The sequence below is a fragment of the Alexandromys fortis genome, unplaced genomic scaffold, assembly GCF_014885135.2.
Source record: "Alexandromys fortis isolate MF-2015 unplaced genomic scaffold, M_Fortis_MF-2015_v1.1 scaffold_104, whole genome shotgun sequence".
Classification (NCBI taxonomy): Eukaryota; Metazoa; Chordata; class Mammalia; order Rodentia; family Cricetidae; genus Alexandromys; species Alexandromys fortis.
In genome coordinates this window covers 3,209,082-3,231,130 of record NW_026068000.1, presented here as the reverse complement: position 1 = coordinate 3,231,130, position 22,049 = coordinate 3,209,082, and the positions used below count along the sequence as shown (strand labels likewise).

Sequence of the window (22,049 nt, the reverse complement as noted above, 5' to 3'; positions counted from 1 at the left end):
GTGGGCACAGGAGACCACTTCCTACGTATAACCCCAGCAGCACAGACAGTAAGGGCCTCATTGAATAAATGGGACCTCCTGAGACTGAGAAGCTTCTGTAAAGCAAAGGACACTGTTGCTAAGACAGAAAGGCAACCCACTGACTGGGAGAAGATCTTCACCAACCCCACAACTGACATAGAAAATCCTATTTTATATTTAGCTTCTTGGTGTATCTGCAGTAATTATTAGAGGTTATATAGTGTTTAAGACACTAGAGGGCACCAGAGATTCAGGTTTCTTCTAAAACAAGGTACTAATGCTATTTCATAGTTTGTATTACTGCTAAATTTGCTATTCAGTTTTTCTGTATTGCAAGGGTAATCAAGTTCTCTAATATATTTTAAATATGTTTAAACATATGCATGTGCATCTTGTTTTGTGTATCGTGCATACAAATCCATCAATAGTATGTATTGTTTATGTGCTGCTGATACAATGTTTAATCATTTCTGGTTAGTGAGTTTTTAAAAAGAGAGAAAAAAAATGTTTGTTGGACAAACCACACTCTCATTTTGGAACTAGTAACTAGGCAGAGAAAACATATTCATGTTAGCTAAGCCCACTTTGGATTAGGCATGGTATTAAAATCCAACTAAAATATGGAAGCTAGATGCTTGACGTTCCACAAGGTACTACACGTAGTGACGTGGAGATGAGACCCTGGAGTCTTTCAGAGCTGTTAAACCTGTTCTGTATAGGGAGTCATTCACGATTGCCATGCCTTTGATTTTGAGTGAGTGAATTTGTTGTGCCTTTGGCAATTAAAAGAACAAATGGTAAGTAGTGCCCATCATCAAATCAGATATTTACAACTTCAGCAGAAATGAATGGGGAAGCCCTGGTAATACAGTCATGTTGGAGGAACCAATTGAATGTCCCAGGTAGAACAGAGCGGTCTCTCCTTGGATGATCTTCCAGTTTCTCATTCCATTGCAGGGATTTTTATAACATATGATAACAAATTGTAACCACCAATAAAAATAGTTTAACCTTCTAGCTGTTCTCAAGAGTGCAATGCTTTCAGTGCCTTAGCTGTTGTTATGTTTCTTTCTTTGGTCATAGATGGAGGGAGTCAGCCTGCCCCAGCTAAGGGTCTTGATGGCACTGGTGATAACCCTGCTTTAGTCTGTGATTAGGGGTTCTGTCTTTGCTTTCAGGAAGGAAACTGATGAAAAACCTTAGAGGTGAGCACACTGTGGGCGATGTTTAAAACTGTGTGGACTGGAGTTAGCTTTATTGCTCATGCCTATCCTTTGGTCATGGCTATCCTTCAAATTTTTTAGCAGAACTAATCTAATTAAAATGATAAAAATGTAAGAAAAGGCTAATGGATAGTTTTGAAACCGTCTTAATATTTGCTCATATCATGTAGATCAACAATTTCAGGGTTACCTAAGGAACTTGCTGAATTATCTGGAGACTAGAAATGACTGGAATCTGTTTTAAGAAACCTTTTAGGTATGTCTAATACTCAGCACAGTTTAATAAGTACATAATTCTCTCAAAATGTCTGGAGAAAATAATTTGGAAACATACTCTTTCAGGATGTTGCAAGGTGTTGGTGTTATATTACTATCCCTTTTCACTGTGTAACCTGTTGGTGCCTCTAAAGCAGTGGGGTGAAACATCTGGTACGCCATTTCACTTAAATGCACAAATGACAGACATAGGACAGTTATGCTGATTGAAGATTTAGCATTTTAATGAAAACAAAATAATTTTTCCCCAATAAGGTTTAAGATTTTAAGCGAAATTAAAATTTTGGGAAAAGTGTGTCTACCATCATAAAATTGATAGCTTATCAGCATTTGCATATTCTAACATAGTTGTTGGAGATAGTAATATGAGTTAAGTTTTGTATAGTAATCTAAATTTGGAGTATCTAAATAACTGAATGAATAGCTGTTTTCCAGTTTACAAATACATGATATTACCGAAGGATGTGAGAGTCAGAGACTCAAAGTGAATTCTAGGGAGGTTTATGAAAGAGAGGATGGCAAGATTCTACTCTTTTGTATTCATTATTGTTAAAATTTACATTGGTTACATTTGAAGTTACTTATTTGTAACATGATAAGCTTATTATTTTACTATGCAAAAATTATATTCACAGTTTCTAATACAGTTTTAACTTCTAATATGTCTTTCATTCAAGAACACTTGATAGATATGGTTTCATTGTCATTTTTGAGATGGGAAGAGTCATACTAAGCACAGTCATCTTACAATTGTAGGACAGAGTCTAAGACCTTGGAGTCTCTAGCTCTAGAACCAGTACTTGTAAACGAAAACTGCATATTCATTTCCAGTCCACCCAGACCCAAATAATCACACAGAAACTATATTAATTACATTGTTTGACCAATGGCTTAGGTCTGTTCCTACTTAGCTCTTACACTTTAAGTTTACCCATTTCCTTTTTTTCTTTTTTTACTTTTTTGTTGTTTTTATTGAGCTATACAGTTTTCTTTGCTCCCCTCCCTTCCTCCCCCTCCCTTCTTCCCCTTCCCCTTCTACCTTCTCCTGTGACCTCCAAACTACAAATTTGCAGGCAGATGGATGGATCTAGATATAACCATATTGAGTGAGGTAACCCAGACCCAGAAATTAACCCATTTCTATTAATGTGTATTGCCGCAAAGCTGTTACTTCCTTCGGAGGCTCAATGGAGGAGGCTCTTGGCTGTCGCCCTCTAGCTCTGTTTGAATTTCCCATCTGGCTATACTCTGCTACGCCATTGGGTGAAGCCGCTAATTTATTCATCAACCAATAAAAAACAGCACTGACAGAAGACCATCCCACATCAAGTACTCTTTAGTTTTATAGCTTAGTGCATTTCCATGTTTGACTTATATCATGTAGATAGGCTTAATAAGAAATAAAACAGGGCTGATGATGAGGTGTCTCAGTTAAGTGCTTGCTGTGCAAGCTTGATGGCCTGTATTTGATCACAGGAGCGTAAAGGTGGAAGGAAGAAATGATTCCACAGAGGTGTCCCTCCCATATTTCTCTCAGTCTCTGTCTCCCCCCCCCCAATTTTAGAAATTAATCTTTAAAAAAATCTCAACATCAGCCGGGCATTGGTGGTGCACGCCTTTTTAAATATATAAATACATTCTGTTCAGTCTGTTACCTGTATGGACTAGGATCTCAGTGTTTATTCCAACTGTCCCCAGTCCAATCATGAGAGCTGTTCTATTTCCTCTTCCCAGGGATGTCCATGCATTCTGTTGGAGCCCTCCTTGTTATTTAGCCTTTCTGGGTCTATGGATTATAACATGATTATCCTTTACTTTATAGCTAATTAATGTCCACTTATATGAGTTTGTCTTTCTAGGTCAGGGTTATCTCGCTCATCCTGATTTTTTTTTTCTAGTTCTGTCCATTTAACTGCACATTTAAGATGTCATTTTTTAAATAGCTAAATAAAACTCCATTGTGTAAATGTATCTTGGTTGTTTCCAGTTTCTGGCTATTATGAATAAAGCTTCTGTAAATATAGTTCAGCAAATGTCTTTGTGGTAGGACTGGGTGTCCTTTGGGTTTATGCCTAGGAGTGTTATATGTATCTTACATCATTCAGAATGGTCTAAGATTAAAAACACAAGCTGACAACTGGTGATGGCTAGGATGAGGAGTAAGGGAAACACTCCTCCATTGCTGGTGGAAGTATAGCTACTTTAGAAATCAATATGATGGTTCCTTAGAAAATTGGCACTTGAGCTATAATGTTATATTTATTGATACTGTGTTATGTTTCAATACATGTATACATTGTATAATGTTCAAATCAGAGTAATGTAATACAGTCTTAATCAATTGCCATTGCTTTTTGGTGAAAATATTCAAGATCCTTGTGTTTTATTTTGTTTTGTTTTGTTTTGCAACATACAGTCATTTTTTTTTTATAGTCACTTTACTGTATAGTAAAACATCAACTCATTACTCCCTCTTTTAGTACCCAGGGATGCTAGGTCATTTTGAAGTATTTTACTAGGCCTTTTAAAAATAATTTCTTAAAAAAATCTTAGATTCTGATCCTTGTTTTGGTAATTATTTTTGACATATTATGCTTTGTGTTTAAATATTTAAATCTGGACGTTCCATTTGGTTTATATCAGTTGGAAGTTGATTTTTAGAGCCATTGAGAACTTTGTGATATTAATAGATGGACTCTATTTTCTTTATTATAAATGTTTCAGTAGTAGTTTTGAGATATTAATTTTTTTTCTTTTTTCTGCTATTATAGACACACCTTTACACGTTGAGCAGTTAGTAGCCTGCATGATGATAAAGCCATTGTTCTTTCTTTAACTTTAAACTGTGTGTCTGGCACCGTTTTTTTCACTTGGCTCACTTCTGTATGTTTGTATGGGCATTTTTATTTTCTTGTCTTTAATGTGCTGCTTTTTAAAGGTGTACACCAAGGATCTTCATTTCTTGAGTGTTTGGTGATTATTATTCTTTACATAAATGCATCAACACGGAGGGATACGTAATTTAAAACTATTTGACATAGACTCATGACGTACCATTTGCTCATCTTTTTATGGAATACTTGTTAATATAATAATCACTTTTGTATATTTAGTATGTGAATCATAATCAGTCTAGTTAGACTGTTATTACATGTGGTGGATAGGATCCTTAGAGGGAATTGTATTATATTTCTCTTAACTACATATCCTTTCATTAGCACTATAGACAAATAACAGCCCTATAAGATTAATTTTACTGGTGTAAAACAAGGAACCCAAACCTATTTCAAGTTTGTTTTTGTGTGTATGTATGTGCATGTGTGCAGTTTTATTTATACTTTGAATATAGGTCCTTTGTAGCCAATTGCTTGAGAGTGTGTTTTAATGCACTCATTTGGTACAGAGGACGTATGCAAAAATGTGAATCATAAAAACAAAATTAATTTAGAAATTTGATTTCAGAATAGCTAGGCTTATAAATAGTTTCTTAAGGGACTCTATGTGATGTGACTTTATGATCTAGTGTTTCTGCTGCCATTAAGTGGAATAGTGGAGTACACAGGGGAAATCTTGAGGGGCTTTTAACAATCCTGGATGAAAGCAAAGAGTCCGTTTTCATTTCCTTGTCTTTCATTGTAGAGGATTTGTGGATGACTGGGGTAAGTCCAAATCCCTCTTGGTGTGTCTCAACTAACTATAAGAAAAGATAAACTCTACACACACAGCAGGTTCTGATTTCTCTTCCAGGAAGCTTGCTCTTCTAATTTTAAAATTTAAGAAGAAAGATAGTCTTCTTCAGTTCACTTCATTGAGTAGACTCTATAAAATAATATTATTTATAAGAAAGATCTGTTTCTATTTTCCATGTGAACACTGACCTCAAATTGGCTGTGTAGCTAAGGATGACCTTTAACTGCTGTTTCTCCTGCCTCTACTTCCCAAGTACTGGGATTACAGTGGACACTGCCATATTTGCCTAAGACCTATGTTTCTTTACACTCTGAAATCGTGTATATACATACACATGCACACGTGCACAAACATACATACACACTATCCAAACTATAACTTTTTGTCCCTTTAGAGGTGAAGATGACATCAATGACGTGACTTGCATGGCAGAGGTCAACCTTGATGAAGAAAATGCCTGCATCTTAGCAACACATACTGAATTTGTTGGCACACTCATTCAGTCATGCAAAGAAGAACCATTTCTTTTCACTGGAGCTCTACAAAAGAGAATTTTAGACATTGGTGAGTATGGAATTATGATTATTGATCTGATATGTATGTTTGTTGAAGAGAAATGTTATTTGAAGATATGGCCAAACTCTTCTAGATAAGGCTCTAGAAATATTCTGAGATTTCCTGAGAATTATAGAATGAAGTATTTTAGTTTAAAAATAATTACTTCAACCTTTTGTTTTGGGGATAGATGATAGAAGTTAATAATTTTTTAAATGCTGTATTTATAAATTATAGGAATACATAATAAGAAACAATCCCCTTTTCCTTGTATCAATCCGAAATTTAATTCCACTCTTACCATAGAAGAAAACTGAGCTAGAATATTAAGATTTTTCTCTTGGTACAGGGTGGTCTTTAGTTGACTGCAGTGAATTTAAGAAAATGGAAGAGAATGTACTCTTATTTGGAGCCAAATTTCAATACCATGTGAAAGACTATAATATATAATATTTAATGTAATGAGAAACAGATTATAGATTTTATATGAATTATACCATATTTGGTCTGCTTCATAATAAATGAATGTTTTAGCTGTGATATATTGGACACTTTTATTTTGTAATTTAAATAAGACCATGTTATTTTTTGTGAGCAACTATAATTAACAATAGTTTTTCCTGGTACAGTTTTTGTCGGTTAGACACAAGCTAGGTTATCTGGGAAGAGGAGCCTCTATTGAGAAAATGCTGTCATCAGTTGACTATAATGCCTTGTTATCCAGAGCATTGGCTCAGTTCTCTTGACCTTCCAAATATATTATTCAGTTTGATTTAAATCTTCATTAAATGTTACATTTTAAATTAAATATTATTTTTGATTCTGTGTATGTGGGGGTGCCTACAATGGTCAGAGGTGTAGAGTACTTCTGGAGCTTGAGTTACTGGTGATTGTGAATTTCACAATGTGCATGTTAGGAACTCTGTCTGAATCCTCTGCAAGTGCAGTATATGTTCCTAACTACTGAGCTGTCTTTTGACCCCTGGATGATCATTTTCTTAAGGTTTGAAGACATCGTAAGATAATAGCCAGCAACTCTTTCCCACATGGGACCAGGTGATTTTTGTCACTTTGTGTTTTGTGATCTGTCACAGATGTTCAACTTTCTTGTTCCAGGTGGAAAGCAAACAGGAGCAACATATGAACAGATGAGCAGGACTGTATCTTATTGGGGTTCTGGCTTCCTTTACAAAATACCATAGCCTTGAAGGTTTCAATGATACGTATTTATTGTCACAGTTCTGGAGTGGGAACGTCAGATCTGGATGCTCATCAGGATTCCTTGCCAGGGACTCCTTGGTGGTCTTTGGACAGCTCTTTTTATGTTGTGCCCTCATATGATCTACCCTTACCTTATTCCTTTTGATTAATTATACCTAAGGGCTACACATTAGTTGTCATAACTAAGTCACAAACAGAAAGAATTTCTGCATCTGTTTTGGGAGGGAAACAAACCTTCAATCCATTGATTGGATTCCTATAAAACTTTGTGCTTAGAAAGAGATGAGTTTTGACTTGTTGGCTGTAGTTTGCAGCCCTATTTGCATTAGGAGAATTGAAGAAACTATTTGTGTTTTCAGTTCTTAATGATAAAACAAACAATATAATACAAAATGTAAACTGTAAAAATTCTCTGAATTATCTAAGCTTAAAGGAAACAGCCAAGGGGTGAATGAATGTTTATTTATTTTTGGAGATGTTTTCCATTTATAATAAAATTCTTTGCTACACAGTAGTTACCAATTGAGGGCATTCCTAAAGATATAAATTACACATTTTGTGAAGGTTAGATTAAATGTCAGTATTCTTCATTTTTTTCTAATTATCTTAATTAAATTGCAGACATTCAATAAAGTCAATAGTAAACACACAAGCACTAACTAACTCTCCTTAATCAATTATGTTGGCCTTTTTAAAAAGTATTAAAAGTGGGAATTAATCTATAGTTTTTAACTTGTGCTTTAAGATTTGTTGCTTAGTGATGATAAGTTTGAACATTTGCTGTTGCATATACTCAGGAATTATTTACGCTTTTTTATTTCTAATGCTTCAAAAATATTATAGATTTTAAAAAATAAATACCAATTATTATATTTTATCTGTTTTGCTAAGAATCAAGTCCATAGCCTTCTATAGATAGTATAGATTTTTAAAGAAATTGCTTCAGCTTTATAAGTATATCGTTGTTTTCAAATTCCTCTTCCCCAAGAACTAATTTTATATGCTCATTTTGTTTAATTTAATCTTTAAATAACTTGATTTCCCATGTCATTTAATCTTGAAATAACTTCACTTTCCATGTCTACCCTATGTTTTGTTGTGATGCCTATTTATTTTTTAAGTTTGTATATGTGTGTGTGTCTGTGAGTATCTGCATGTAAATGCTGTTGCTCAGGGAGGCTGCTGGAGTTACAGGTTGTGAGTCACCATCAAGTATGTAAGGAATTGAATTCAGGTCCTGGAAGAGCAGCGTGCGGGCTCTTAGTTACCAAGCCATCTCTGCCACCCATGTTCAGTTACAATTTTAACCATTTGATTATTTTGAAAGTTTACTGTTTCTTGTATACAAGGCCCAACTAATTATTCATGTTGAGTGTTTAAAGGTAGTTGGGAATTTGTAGTGGGTTTTTCTTTTCCCTTTGTTTCAGTTTGAATTGGAAATGAGCTCAATTTTGCCAAAGTAATGAATTAGATTTTGAAGACTTAGTTTAAAATAAGTTGGATAATTTTAAATCTTCTCCCTAGTTAGTTTACTTAGACTATGTTTTAAATTAAAATTTATTTTGTAGTAATGCCAAAGTATATTTGAGTTGTAATTAAATTATGTTTTCACTGTAGTTCAACCTTTGATGAAAATATGAGTATGTATTATATGAATTAGCATATAAAAATCAAACAATATTTTTAAATTACTGTGAAGATATATATAAATGTGTTTTAAAACAACATCAGAGGCCTGGGGAAATGGCTCAGTGGATAAAACACCTGCCCTGCAAATGTAAAGACTGCATCGCTAGCATTACACACACACACAGCACCATCACCACCACAACAGCAACAAAAAGAACACACAGGAGCCTTTAAAAACATATCTGACTTAGATTCCTTACTGCCTGTCTCTTTAGGTTTGCATATCTATTGATTGCAGATCTATTGTTTTGTCTGAGAAACACTGTTTGGATACTGTTAGGACTGTTTGTAAGAGAGGTGCTGCTCTTGCTTGTCATTCTAATTCTTTTCCTCATTACAACCTGGATAAAACAAGTTGTTCTTAAAAGAAACAAGTTATTGAAATTGATGGTGAAATAATGGCTTTTGAGCATATTTCAACTTGTAATTTAATAGGTTAATTTTTGAAAACATGAGTAGTGCAAAATGTAATAGGTAACAGACAAAAAAGATACTTTTATAGACCAGGAATTAACAGATTTATAATTTAAGTTGACTGAAATGAATGTCATGAATTGTTAACAGTGTCAAACACGGTAAAATGTGACTTTCCATTTTTCTAATTACTAAAATTAACAGAATATAACACTAATTTCTGCAGTTACCATTTTCCTCCCTGAACACTAAACTTGATTTGTGTTCTTATTAACTTTGTCCTATAAATGACCTTGCAGGGAGAATGATTCTAGAGGCTAAGGGAAACAATGTCTATATTTTCTGAGGCTCCAGGCTAGGTTTTATTAATGTAATGTCTAAGATCTTTGAAGTTGTGACTTTACCAGGAAAATCATAATCTCCAAACCTTTATTCATAATGGGTATGACTTCCAGGGGGAACTGAATACCTGCTGTGCTAATTATTTCAATTATAAGCCACTACTAAAACATGTAATGGATTTTCCCTGCCTCTACAGGTAAAAAGCATGACATTACGGAACTTAACTCTGATGCTGTGAACTTGATCTCCCATGCAACACAGGAGAGATTACGAGGCCTTCTAGAGAAACTGACTACAATTGCTCAGCATCGAATGACTGTTTACAAGGTAAAGGGAATTATCAAGGAAGTGTAGACTCTTATCTCCTGAGCAATGCTGAAGGTGGATTCATGGACAAAGGTCCAGTCTTGACGTATTTTTAGAAGGAAGATTGAGACTTATATTTCCTGTTGTAGTTTCCTTGATTGACTTACTTGGATATGCTTATATAGTAAATCAAATTAAAATAGGATTTGAAGTAGTGTCTAAAGGAGGTTTTGTGTTGCATATTGGAATACGCACGTTTTGTCCGAGGCTCCTCCTCAGGACTGTGTTAGGGAGAAGCTGTGCTAGGGTAGAATATTGGTGGTGGGTGTTCTCTTTGGTGGTCTGGACTCTGCTGACAGATATATGGCTATTAGTTACGTGGTGACGATGAGTGCTCATACTACTGCCACTCATTACTGTGTTTGACTGCTGCTGTGAACGACTAAATGCAAGGATCGCCTGTCTGATGTCTAGTGTTGCTACAAAATGACCTGCTCTAACCAAGATGGAGGTACTTAGTGTGTTTGAATTGTAGTTTTTATTGCTTCGTGGCCTTTAGGGTAAGATCAGTTGTGAATTGTAGTTTCAGAGCCAGGGAAATAACTAAATGATTATGGATTTTAAGAAAAGATAATGGCATGAAAGGAACAATTCTTTTCTTTATTAAAAAATGTGGGAAAGCCGGGCGGTGGTGGCACATGCCTTTAATCCCAGCACTTGGGAGGCAGAGGCAGGCAGATCTCTGTGAGTTCGAGGCCTGCCTGGTCTACAAGAGCTAGTTCCAGGACAGGCTCCAAAACCACAGAGAAACCCTGTCTCGAAAAACCAAAAATAAAAAAATTTAAAAAAAATGTGGGAAAGCTAGATTTCCAACATGTTGGTAAATAGGTAACTTCATGAGGTTTTAAGTTTGCAGTAGGATCATTCATTGCCAGCCATACAGATGAAAAGAAATCCAGAATATCTGCTGCTGTTTCCCTAGTAAGCTAGCTGGAGGTACCATCTTACATACATTCTGCTTCATGTAGAGCTTTGGAAGATGTATAGGTGTTAAGGTCCTTACTTTCAAATTTTTTGTGAGAATTTATCAGACTGTCTTAAAAATATGGAATCAGCATCATAAAAAGCTGTGGAAAACAGTGTCAGTATTTCATTTTATGTGAGTCTAGGAATTTGTCTATTTTTGTAGGTTATCTATTATTTATGTCAGTTCAGTTGGTGGTAGTAATTGCCAATTGGTAGTAATTTTGTTTCTGATTCTTACTTGTGTCTTCCTTTTTTCCTTTGTTATTTTAGTTAATGGCTTCTCTATTTTATTAATCATTACAAAGAACCAGATACTTTTTGTTTCTCTGTTGATGGCTGAGCAAGCCTCTGATCTATGAGTAAAACAGAATATCATTAGAAATCATTTTATCATTACTATTTTTTTAAAGGCCAGTAGCATTTGGTTTTACCCTAGGTCTCTGGGCTATCTATTCTCTGGTTCTTGGTCACCCAAGCAGTGTTTGAATATGGGCTTCATCTCGTGGAGGGGTCCTTAACTCAAATCATAGAATATTCCAAATTTAAAAAGTTGTACAGACTTTAAAAGAACCCATCACTCAGTCTAACTTTTTTTTTAAAGTCCAAAAACTCTTAACTGTAGGATCCTATAAGTTAAAGAAAAATCACATACTTTCTTACTTTAAGAGGAAAGAACCAGAGCACAGTTACAACCAAAGCGAGGCCCTAGTCCATCACAATCAAAGCAAAGTCCATTAGTATAAATAGCTCAGTATGTGACACTCATGGTCTTCTGGGCTCCAAAGGCTTTCCTTTCACCAGCTCTGCCATTTACAGCATACCCAGTTTGTCCTGAAGTTTCAATCCAGCTTTTTCACACAGCTGCTGCTGTCTTTTGTTGTCATTGCATGGTCCTGGCATCTTCCATTGACTGGGGTGTCCATGGGCAGCACCTTCATCGTTGGCCTCCTGGGCTCTCTTCAGGGACTCTGCCCTTACCACATGGTATCAATAGTCTCTCTCCATTATGCCTTCAATCCTGGGTCTCCACTGCAACTGAGACTCTGCCTTTGAAGAGAATGGCTGATGGCTTCTCCTGGCATCTTGTTAGGGACTCCAGCCCTTGGTATACAGACCTTTTTACTCTATGACCTTTTCATGCCTGAATCTTACACATTGTCAGGTTTGACTGTCAGCATGAGATATACAGCCTTGGCCTACTCTGAACCACAGCTTCTAACCCCAAGGAAATTCTCCCGAGAGATTTCATTTCAGTGTGCCATTCAAAGTGCCATTCAAAACTTTGTTGTATAATCTTCAGGTAGAATCTTTCTATTGTATCAGTTACCTTGTTACTAGGATTTGGTATCCATAGAAAATGTGTAGTATTTACCCTATTTGAAAGACCTTGATCACTTAACTTAAAGATAAATACCTTCTTAATTTACTGTTATACCATTGGCTCTCAAGTTTCTTAATGCTGTGACCTTAATGCAGTTTCTTATTTTGTGGTGACCCCCAACATAAAATTACTTTTGTTGGTACTCATAACTATAATTTTTATACTGTTAGGAATTATAATGTAACTATCTGGTATGCAACCTCTGTGAAGGAGTTGTTCGACACCCCCAAGGGATCATGACTACAGATTGAGAACCATTGTGCTATATATTTACTATTTCTATTGAATTATCCTGCACCCTTTTCCTACATTCATTCTTTAGCACAGCTAGTATTGCTCTCTCAATATTGTATAGAAAGATAAAATTATCTTTTAAGAAGAAATAAAAACCACCTAATTGCATTTGAACACACTTTAAAACTTACCACTATTTTATGGACTTTAATTGTAAAAATGTATGTGTATCAAAGATTTGGTCTGGTCCTTCTGTCTCTTGAGATTTATTTTTATCTATACAATAAAAGAAATACTCCACAAACTATTAAAAAAATGAGCCACCATTATTAAAAGCAAAATTCTACCATCTTTCCTACTCTAGATATTAGTTAGTTTTGAAATTCTTTTACTTGATTAGGTATAATGTTCTAATAGGTCATAAACTGAAATTTAAATAAAAATGTAGAAGTAATCTAGTATGTAGTCTAGTAAATTTTTTTTATCCTGCTTGGTGATTTTTTTAATTTGTTTTTTTTCTTTTTTTCTTTTCTTTCTTTCTTTCTTTCTTTTTTTTTAAGACAAGATTTCTCAGTGTAGCCCTAGTTATTCTGGACTTACTCTGTAGACCAGGCTGGCCTTGAACACAGAGGTACGCTTCCACAGTGCTGGGATTAAAGATGTGTATCACCACCACCCAGCTCTGCTGAAGCTGCAGTCTGTGCTGTGGCCACGGAGAAGTTTCACTCTACCTGAAAGGTACTGTGATGGTTCCTTTAGGTGGGGTCACCTGATGGTGCTAATATCACTTGAGTCTGGATAGCTAGTGGCTTTCATACCTTTGGACATGAAGACTTTAGTTAGTTGGTTCACAGAGACAGGAAGGAACATGATAATATTGGGGTTACCTATTACTTAACAAAGGTGGAAGGGATTTAGTAGGTTAGGGAAAGATAGCTATTTACCGTAGCTAGAAGAAAAAGGAGAAATTATGCCACAGGCAGTTGTATCTGAATTGGTAAAGGAAACAGAATGAGAATGTGATATGGTTAAATTTTAGAATGCCAGTGCTTTTTAATTTAGTGTTTATTGTCCCTTGTAAATTAAATTTCTGTCTGTAAACTGTCTCCGGAGTTTCTGAACACAGAAATGGTTAAGATGAAGTATTTAGGAAACCGCTGTTATTGTGCTTAACCTCTGTACTTGGCCTATAATGTATTCCACATTTTATCTTGTATTATTTAACTTTAAAGACCATTTGGGAATTCTTGTATTAAACTTTAAGTAAAATAAGTAGCACTTACATCCTTCTTCCTTAAACCATGTAATATTCTTTTGATCTAGTTAAATGCTAACAATAAAAATTTAATTTAAAAAGAATCTTGGGCATATGAAATCTCTTAGTCTAAGCTAATTGAAGCAGTCACGAGCACGAGGATAAAGTGGAGACAGAGATGGAAGTAGTGTGGTGCTGGGTTCCCAGACAGGCACTTACTGTGAGCTCAGAGTTGAGTTGTTTTTGGCTGTAAGAGTCTCCTCAAGTGTTGACTGCTGAGATTAGTAGAGGGCAGGGTAAGTGTTGATTGTTTAAACCTTTCTGCTTCGCCCACAACAACCCTCATATGGATATTTGTATTATAGAGGGCGCTAGGTGACCATAGGTGAAGAAACTAGAAAATACTTAGATTTGAAGGCACTGTTATTGTATTTTTGCATACCCAGATAAGAGAGATAGTTTTAATTTTGACATTTTTATGGAATACTGAAGTTAAGAAAGTAGAGTTTTTTTGTTACAGTTTTCATTTGTAAATTATATGCTTTCCCACTACTTGGGAAGCTAAGGCAGGATGACTTCAAGTTCCAGGAGATCCTGGTCTGTATAGTGACAGCCTGCTTATAAATAATTAAATAAATGATAAATAAGCATATTATATACAAGACTGCCATTTTGGGGGAGGCGGGGGGAGATACAGGTTTCTCTGTGTATCTCTGGCTGTCCTGGAAGCCTCAACTGAAGTAATCTGCCTGCCTCTGCCTCCATAGTGCTGGGATTAAATCATGTGCCACCACCTCCCGGCTTGTGATTTTAATGTTCCCATTTTATGTTCTATTAGGATAGAAGGGTTTTAGTTTATTTAAATTAATATTCTAGTTAAGATTAAGCCAATCTATTTCTTTTTCTTAGCTGTCTTTTTCAGTGAGGTTTCTTGCTTTTCATCTAAGATTTAATTGCTCATGTTTATGTCAATAGATAGGAATTAATTTGACTAAGGGAGATTGAAATATAGGTAATGTTATATTCTACTGGATTCTTTTTCCTATTGATAAGATCTGTTTGACTTAATTACTTTTCCTGTCTCTTGAGTAGTAGACTTACTAAGGAAATCGTTCTGAAATGTAAATGCTAAAATAATCATCTCTCAAATTTTATGGCTGATTAGAGTTTCTGGCTTTTATTTGTTTGTTTGCTTGTTTAACAAAATTTAAAAAATACTCCTTTCTGAAAAATGTAGTTCTCTTTGTATATCCGGTACTCTTTTGTATTGTTTATCAAAATGTCTAAGGCAAATGTATTGCCCAGAATCATAAGACTGTTTTTTCCCTAGGGAAGTGAAAATTACATCTTGTCTACTGATACCCGATCACAACTCAAATTTCTTGAACAGCTAGATCAGTTGGAGAAACAGAGGAAGGATCTAGAAGAAAGAGAGATGTTACTAAGAGCAGCCAAGGTAATTTAATTTCTCATGTTCCTGAAAGATTTATTTTTTTCCTAGTTACAGACTATTGTGGTCCCCTTTTCTTTCTTTCTTTCTTTCTTTTTTTTTTTTAATTTTTGAGACAGTTATGTAGACATGGGTGTCTTGGAACTTTTCCCCTATGCTAGGTTAGCCTTGAACTCATAGAGACCAGAATTCCTCTTCTTCCTGAATGCAGACATTAAAGACATGCACCATTACACCCAGCCAACCAACTACTGTTAACCCTTTTAGACTCCTGTGATGAGATGGGATCTCTTTGCTAATACTAGTGTAGCCCATACAGCCTTTGAACTCACTATACTACCTTTTCTGAAGTGCTGTGACTTACAAGGGTCAATCATGATACGTGGCTCTAATTGCTTCTTTGATCTATTTTAAAACAATTTTATACTTACATTATAGTATCAAATCTATACATTTGCCCTTTTCTAAGATCCTGTCATTTTCTGGCATTTGTTCATCTCTACTCATTCCCCCACCTTTTGTATGTACGTGATACACACAAACTTTAGTTTGTCAGTATGTCCATTTTCCCTTTAATCTTAGTTGAGAGTTTTTTTTTTTTTTAGTATATTTACAGTTATTTAACTCTACTAGACAATTCGGAGACTCATGGGAAAGCAGTCCTGAGACATAATGACTCATCACCCTTAAATATTCTAGTGTGTCTTTACAAAAATGAGAACATTTTGCCTTTTCAGGATGCTAGCAGTGTAACACTGTTGTGCATAGCATAAACCCCTATTCGTATTTCATTAGCCATCTCACTTGTTTCTTTTCTTCATGTTCTATTTTTCTTTTCAGAAATAAGTATTTCATTTAGTAGTTCACACTTTTCACATTTCTTCTGACAGTCTCAATTGTCTTATGTACTTCTTTCCCTTCTTACTTACAAGATCTTACTTTCAACTTATTTTCTGTTATGACCTTCACCTGCATTCATTTGGTATTTTCTTAAGACTTTATGTAAGCCATGTACTTCTGACAGATGTACACAGAGGTGATGATACATTTTTCTGAGCTAACCTCAAAAGGCAACCTGATAATCTGGGCGTGTAGTTGTCTACCAGTTCTTTCCATTTTAAATTGACCATCTTTCCTTGAAAGTTTTTAGTTTCACATGGATTATTTTCATGTTCATAAATTGTATCAACATCTTTTCCTTATCTAATTTTCATGCATCAGCCACTGTTGTGGGGATTGCCTGACACTAATTATTCCCATTAGCTTACCTTCACATATTAACCCTCTGTTAGATGAAAGGCTTTCTTCTCCCTTTTCATGAATAACGAGCCTGTGGGTTCGTTCATTCATTCATTCATCGTTCATTGATTTGTATTTTCTGCCTGCCTCTCTACCTTCAAATAACTGCAGATTTTTTTTCTCCAGGAGTCAGAAAATTTGCTTTTGTTATTATCCTTAGCATGTTTAGCTCATGTCTTCAGTCAGTGTATGTATCAATGCCATTCATATATCACCAGCTTGACTGACTCTTATCTGCTGTTTCCTTCATGCTGTTTTATTGGCCTTATCATTATGACCACTGGTCTGTGTCTTCCTGAGACATCCCAAACTTCCACAAGGATGTGAGCATCATAGCATTGTCTCAGCCCCAAAGTGACTCCTTTGCTGAGAAGGGCAGATAGATGGGACAGGAAGATTTTCTTCCTGAGCTTAAACTCACTGTTGTAACAAGGTAGTTTGTTGGTTCTTTATTTCTAGTAACTGCATTAAATAAGGTTATAAAACTATTAAATACTATTCTAGTTTTTATTTATGTAAGATATCTGGCTCTTAATCTCTTTGGGTTTTCTTCCTTTTTGAGGTAGAGTGTTAAACATTGGGATGCCCTGGGTTTTAGTCCTATGCCTTCTATGTCTTTGTGTTCTTCTGAGTTTATACTTCCAGCTTGGTCTATATTCTGAAACTTTTGGCATGTAAGTTGACTGGTTTTTGCTATCACTTTTCTGGCGAATAGGACTCTAAAATTGTTTATGTCCAAACAGACTTCTGATTTTTCTCTCCTTTAATATGACTTTTTCTAACTCAATCAGTAACAACCTAATTTACCATAGGTTCATGGAAAAAAACTAAATGTCACCTTTGCTTCTTCTCCATGCCCATGCCCACTCCCACTAGTCTACAGTGGCCATCCTCTCTTCAGTACATTGTCACCACCCTAATCCAAGACATTTCATATATTCTATCTGATCTCTCTTTCCTTCCATGTCCTTTCATAAGAATGGTTTTCATAATAAAAACACAGCGTCTTCAAGGTGTGGTAGTGCATGTCTTTAATCCTAGTACTTGGGAGGCAGAGGTAGGTGGATCTCTTTGAGTTGAAGGCCATCCTTGTCTACACAGTGAGCTCCAGGATAGTCAGGACTACAGGACAAACTGGGTCTCAAAATAAAACATAGCTTTTACTGATTTTTTGTTGTTGTTGTTGGTTGTACTTATCCAAACTTATTACAGGACTTTACAAAAGGCCTTACATTATCTAGTACCTGACTTCTCTGTGACACTCCGTTACTCATTCCATTCATCGTGCTCACAGGTCTGTTCCAAGCTTGTGTCCAACTCGGGACATTTCACCTTTGGTTCGGCATCTAAATTGACAGTTGATCCTTTTATTTTGCTGTATACTTTTCATTAGATCTTCCCCTATAGAAAGTTAGAATTCCTCAGTTGCTTAGGACAGAATCTAGATATTTTTTCCTCTTTAGTTTGTATCCTGTATCTAGTCTACCACAAATTTGGTTGGCTTTACTTGCAATATGGGATTTGAATTTATTTGTCATGGTCATCATTGCTACTGCTGTTCTAGACTGCATTCATTGTCTTCTCAGCCACCCACTATTCATAGCAGTTGTTTGACAAGAGTTTCTTAATTATGTGGGCACCTGTGCCTTCAGTCATAGATCTTTGTAGTAAACACTCTGTATGCTGCTGGAGCCCCTTTCTAAGGGGTTGCTCCGATGTATTCTCATTCTTGTGCTATGTAATAATAGTATTCCTATTACAATAGTGTTCCTTTAACAATCAGTGGCTGGTTGTTAAAACTACAGTTAAACCCTTTTACCTCTTGAAATGGCTACAGGGCAACACATTAACCTCCTTTCTCTTCATGTGTTCTAGTGCTTCAGACACATGGTCATCCTGTCTTTACTCAGGCTTGCTGTCATTTTAAGGCTTTGGTATTTACTCTATTTTCTATTTGAATTCTCTTTCATAATGCCTTAATGTGACTAGCTAATTTCTTGTTATTCAGACTTCTATTCATATGTTATTCATCAGAGATAGATGTCTAACCCACTACCGTACTAGAGAAGTACCTACCACATTCCTCATGCTCATTTTTATTACGTTTTGTTTTTTATAGTATATAGCATTAGTTCATTAAGTGTTATAGAGGATCTAAAACTATTTAATAAAAATAGTAGAATGTACTTAATACTTTCGCTTTCAGAAATTACTCTTTTTAAGATATTTAATTCTAGGCTAGTTGAGTTCTTGATTTTAATAGCTGTAGAAATAACATATGCTTTGTCAAAATGGCTTCACCTAAAGATGAGCCAGTATTGTTTATTTTCATTCATTTGAGCACATACTTCTTTTCCTTTTCTTCTGTTCAGGCCAGTTTTCATTTTGCTGTGTTCCAGCAAGAACAATGTCATGCTTTGACTGGACCTGACTGACATTGTTAGCATCATTTTCAGTATGTGTTTCCTCCAGGCTAGAACTGCAGCAGCCGGCCCAGATGAGGAGGAGGAGGGAGTCAGGGCTGGAGTGCAGCTAGACTGGATTGAGGCATTGCCCCTGGAGCTAGGGTTTTCAATCACAGGAGAAATCATCATTTATTAAATATTTAACAGTAATGCTAGTATTTAGATGATTTCTATTAATTTTTTTTTTTCCTTTGACAGAGCCGTTCCAATAAAGAAGATCCAGAACAGCTGAGATTAAAGCAGAAGGCCAAAGAGGTAGGACTTTCAAGTTACAGTTCTGGTCTTTGTGTTTGAGGGAAGGTTGGCAGCCTCTCTCTTGGCAATTAGGTCAGGGTTTATTTTACTGTTGCATACCATTTGCAAAAGCCTTGGGGAAGGACAGGAACTGCTGAAGGCAAGGGCAGTACTTCAAATGAGGTCAGTGAGCTATGTGCTCTCCTTTTAAAATTTATTTTCAAGGCTTAGGCCTGTCTGGAAATGACTCTTTGTAAACTCCAATCATATACTTGGAGGAATACAGCATGGGATTAAAGGAAAGAAAGAAAGAAACTTTGAGATTTAGCATCTGGGACTGTACAATAAGCTACATTTTTCCAGGGTAATTGTTCGTTTTGTAAATCTGATACTGCTTATAATTCTTTGGCTGGGAGGCGGTACTGGGATTTAGTTTTAAATGGAAAATGCCTCTGGCTTTTAATTTTCTGGGCCCAGCAGTTTTCTGTTCTGGAATGGAGCCCTTGTTTCACACAGTTCATGTTTAGCTGCGGGGGTTTTAGTTTATAGCTTAGACTGGTTAAGCTTTTACTCCCAGAGGCCTCTGCATAGCAACTGTAGAAATCAACAAATAAGTTCATTTATGTCTGCAGCCTCCTCTCAGTAGCTGACTTTTTACATTTCCCAATATCCATTTCCTGACTTCTCTAGCCTCAGAGAAAAAAGCTCCACTAATTGGAGCTTATTTTAATTGAGCCTTAATATTGGATCTCACTGGAGTTACCCCCAGAGCTACTGAGAACAGAATGAAATGAAAGTACCTAAGGTTGAAGGGCTGCGTGTGACTCTGTGTGTGTGTGTGTGTGTGTGTGTGTGTGTGTGTGTGAGAGAGAGAGAGAGAGAGAGAGAGAGAGAGAGAGAGAGAGAGAGAGAGAATGAATTTTCACTTGACCTACAGATTCTTTTCCCTCCTGAATAAATCATCAGGCCTGTTCACATTCCTGGTTAAGGATCTGACAGTAGACGATAATAAAGACAATTGAGGTGTGAGATGTGTGATATGGAGCTGAAGAAATCGGTTTCTATAGTTACTTGACTGATTTCATGCAATTTTTAAGCATCTTTGTGCTAAAATAAGAGTGATTCCCTGAGCAACTTTTTCCTTAACTGTGCCTCTTGAACTATGAAATCTGTTGTCCTCAGCATTGCTGTACTTGGCATCTAGGTGCCAGCAGCAGGAGGTTATTTATTAATGTTCTAAAGCCCTTATTGTTTGGATTAATGTGGGAGCTGAGGCAAAACACATGGAGTTCTAGTAAGATTCTTAGAATCAACGTATTTTATTTTCTTTAACATAAAGAAAATACTCTGGGTAGAAGGGCTTAAATATCAGGACAAGAAAGGAAGAACATTAAAATGTTAGAAACACTCATTTTAAACAAAATGTTCCTTATTCTAATTTCCTTCCTCTGGGTTTTATCTAACGCTGTTAACCTGAGAACCGTCTCGATTTCTTTTTAAGCACACCTAGATTAATGATAGGGACGTGCAGCTGTGCCACTTGTCATTGCGCTGAATCCTGGGTATCTGCTCTTTATTTAATTAAGGACTGATTGGATACTTATACCTTTTTTTTTTTAATTGATTCTTGTTTTGGAAAGTGTCTCTCCGAAAGTTAGTTATCTTGCCATGTGTGTTGTTGCTTACTTAGATTCTTTTGTTTCAGCTTTGAAAGAGGTGGTTTTATTTGTTTAATACATTTTGTTTATTCCATGAAGTCAAAGATAGTCAGCAGTCTTCAAACAATACCTTGGGGGTAGGATGTGGTTTCTTATACCAAAAATGATTGATAGCAAACCTGCTTTTTATCTGTTCTTTGCACATCTATTTAGTATTTCTTTTTAATAAAGAAAGGATAAAAGAAAATATAATTTCTTTCCAAACCATTTTTTGAAGTCTGTTAGTTGTTTTTTATTTTTATTTTTTACTGTAAGTCCTCTAGGATCAAAAAGAAATGAAATTTATTGTCCTGGGTCCAAGAAGAGAGACATTCTGTGTTATTGGCTGCAAAGTTGTTGTTTGATTGAAAGTTAAATAATGTCATTTTTGTCTTCCTTCTGTCCTGTGGAGATGTAACTTTGCTGTACTAAGTAGCTCCCTATCAGAGCCACACATGAGGTACTGTATTTTGATTATAAAAATATTGTTCCTCTCTTTCTGTGGAGTTGAAATATTCTCAACTATAGTAGTTTACAAATTTAAGAGCTTGTAGAAGTTGCAATACTGTTTTTGTTTTTTTTTTTGGTTTTTGGTATAAACTAGGAAGTTTTCTTGGTTTAATTGGGAAGGTTGGCGCTATTTTGTAGTGGTTGCTCTAGTAGCATAGCTTTGTTTCCTTTTACAAACTGGTCACAGGACAAGTGGACTAATGACAACATTATAAATGCCGAAGTCCAAAAGAACTGCTTAGAGAAGTTGTAGGCTTTGTTTATGCTTGGAGATATTTCAGCAGGGGTCTTTATCATGATTCAAATCATGCCTGAATCTGGAGTTTGAATTGTTAAATGAATACAGTTTTGATATTGATAGTTCTCCTGGGATTTTTCATTTTTTTTTAAAAAAAATAGTTTTAGAAACGTTATTTTTTCATGCTCAGTTTATATGGGCAATTTGTTAAGTTGGCAGGTTTTTATGTAGGTGTCTCTTCAAATGTTGCAGTTCTCATCTGGTTGCCTTTGGGTTTGCCTCCAGCCTTGTCTCAGTTCATTGCAGTGACTCTTGCTGCACACTGCTGCAACTGACCCGACAGGTCATCCATTTGAAACCCTTACTGCTGTCTGGAAATGTCTGGGGCCATTCCTGTAGTTCAGACATTTGATTTTAAACTCAAAGGGTATCCTCTCTTGTTTTCAGTGTGTTTTTTGTTTTTGTTTTTTCTTTCTCTAAAAACAATTTCATTTTTTGCTTCAAACTCAGTTTTCATATCTGC

General features: G+C 35.7%; 1 protein-coding gene across 2 annotated transcripts in view; it reads left to right on the top strand.

Moving 5' to 3' along the window:
* Positions 1–22,049, top strand: part of Taf4b (TATA-box binding protein associated factor 4b) — a 118,810-nt gene that overhangs the window by 57,506 nt on the left and 39,255 nt on the right. Inside the window, exons 10-13 of one of the 2 annotated variants that reach the window (XM_050160684.1) lie at positions 5,605–5,774; positions 9,628–9,758; positions 14,964–15,089; positions 19,046–19,102. In XM_050160684.1, coding sequence (XP_050016641.1) covers positions 5,605–5,774; positions 9,628–9,758; positions 14,964–15,089; positions 19,046–19,102 — 484 coding nt within the window. Of the gene's footprint in view, positions 1–5,604; positions 5,775–6,881; positions 9,759–14,963; positions 15,090–19,045; positions 19,103–22,049 lie in introns of those variants that run through there. The other variant, XM_050160685.1, reaches the window with a different exon arrangement.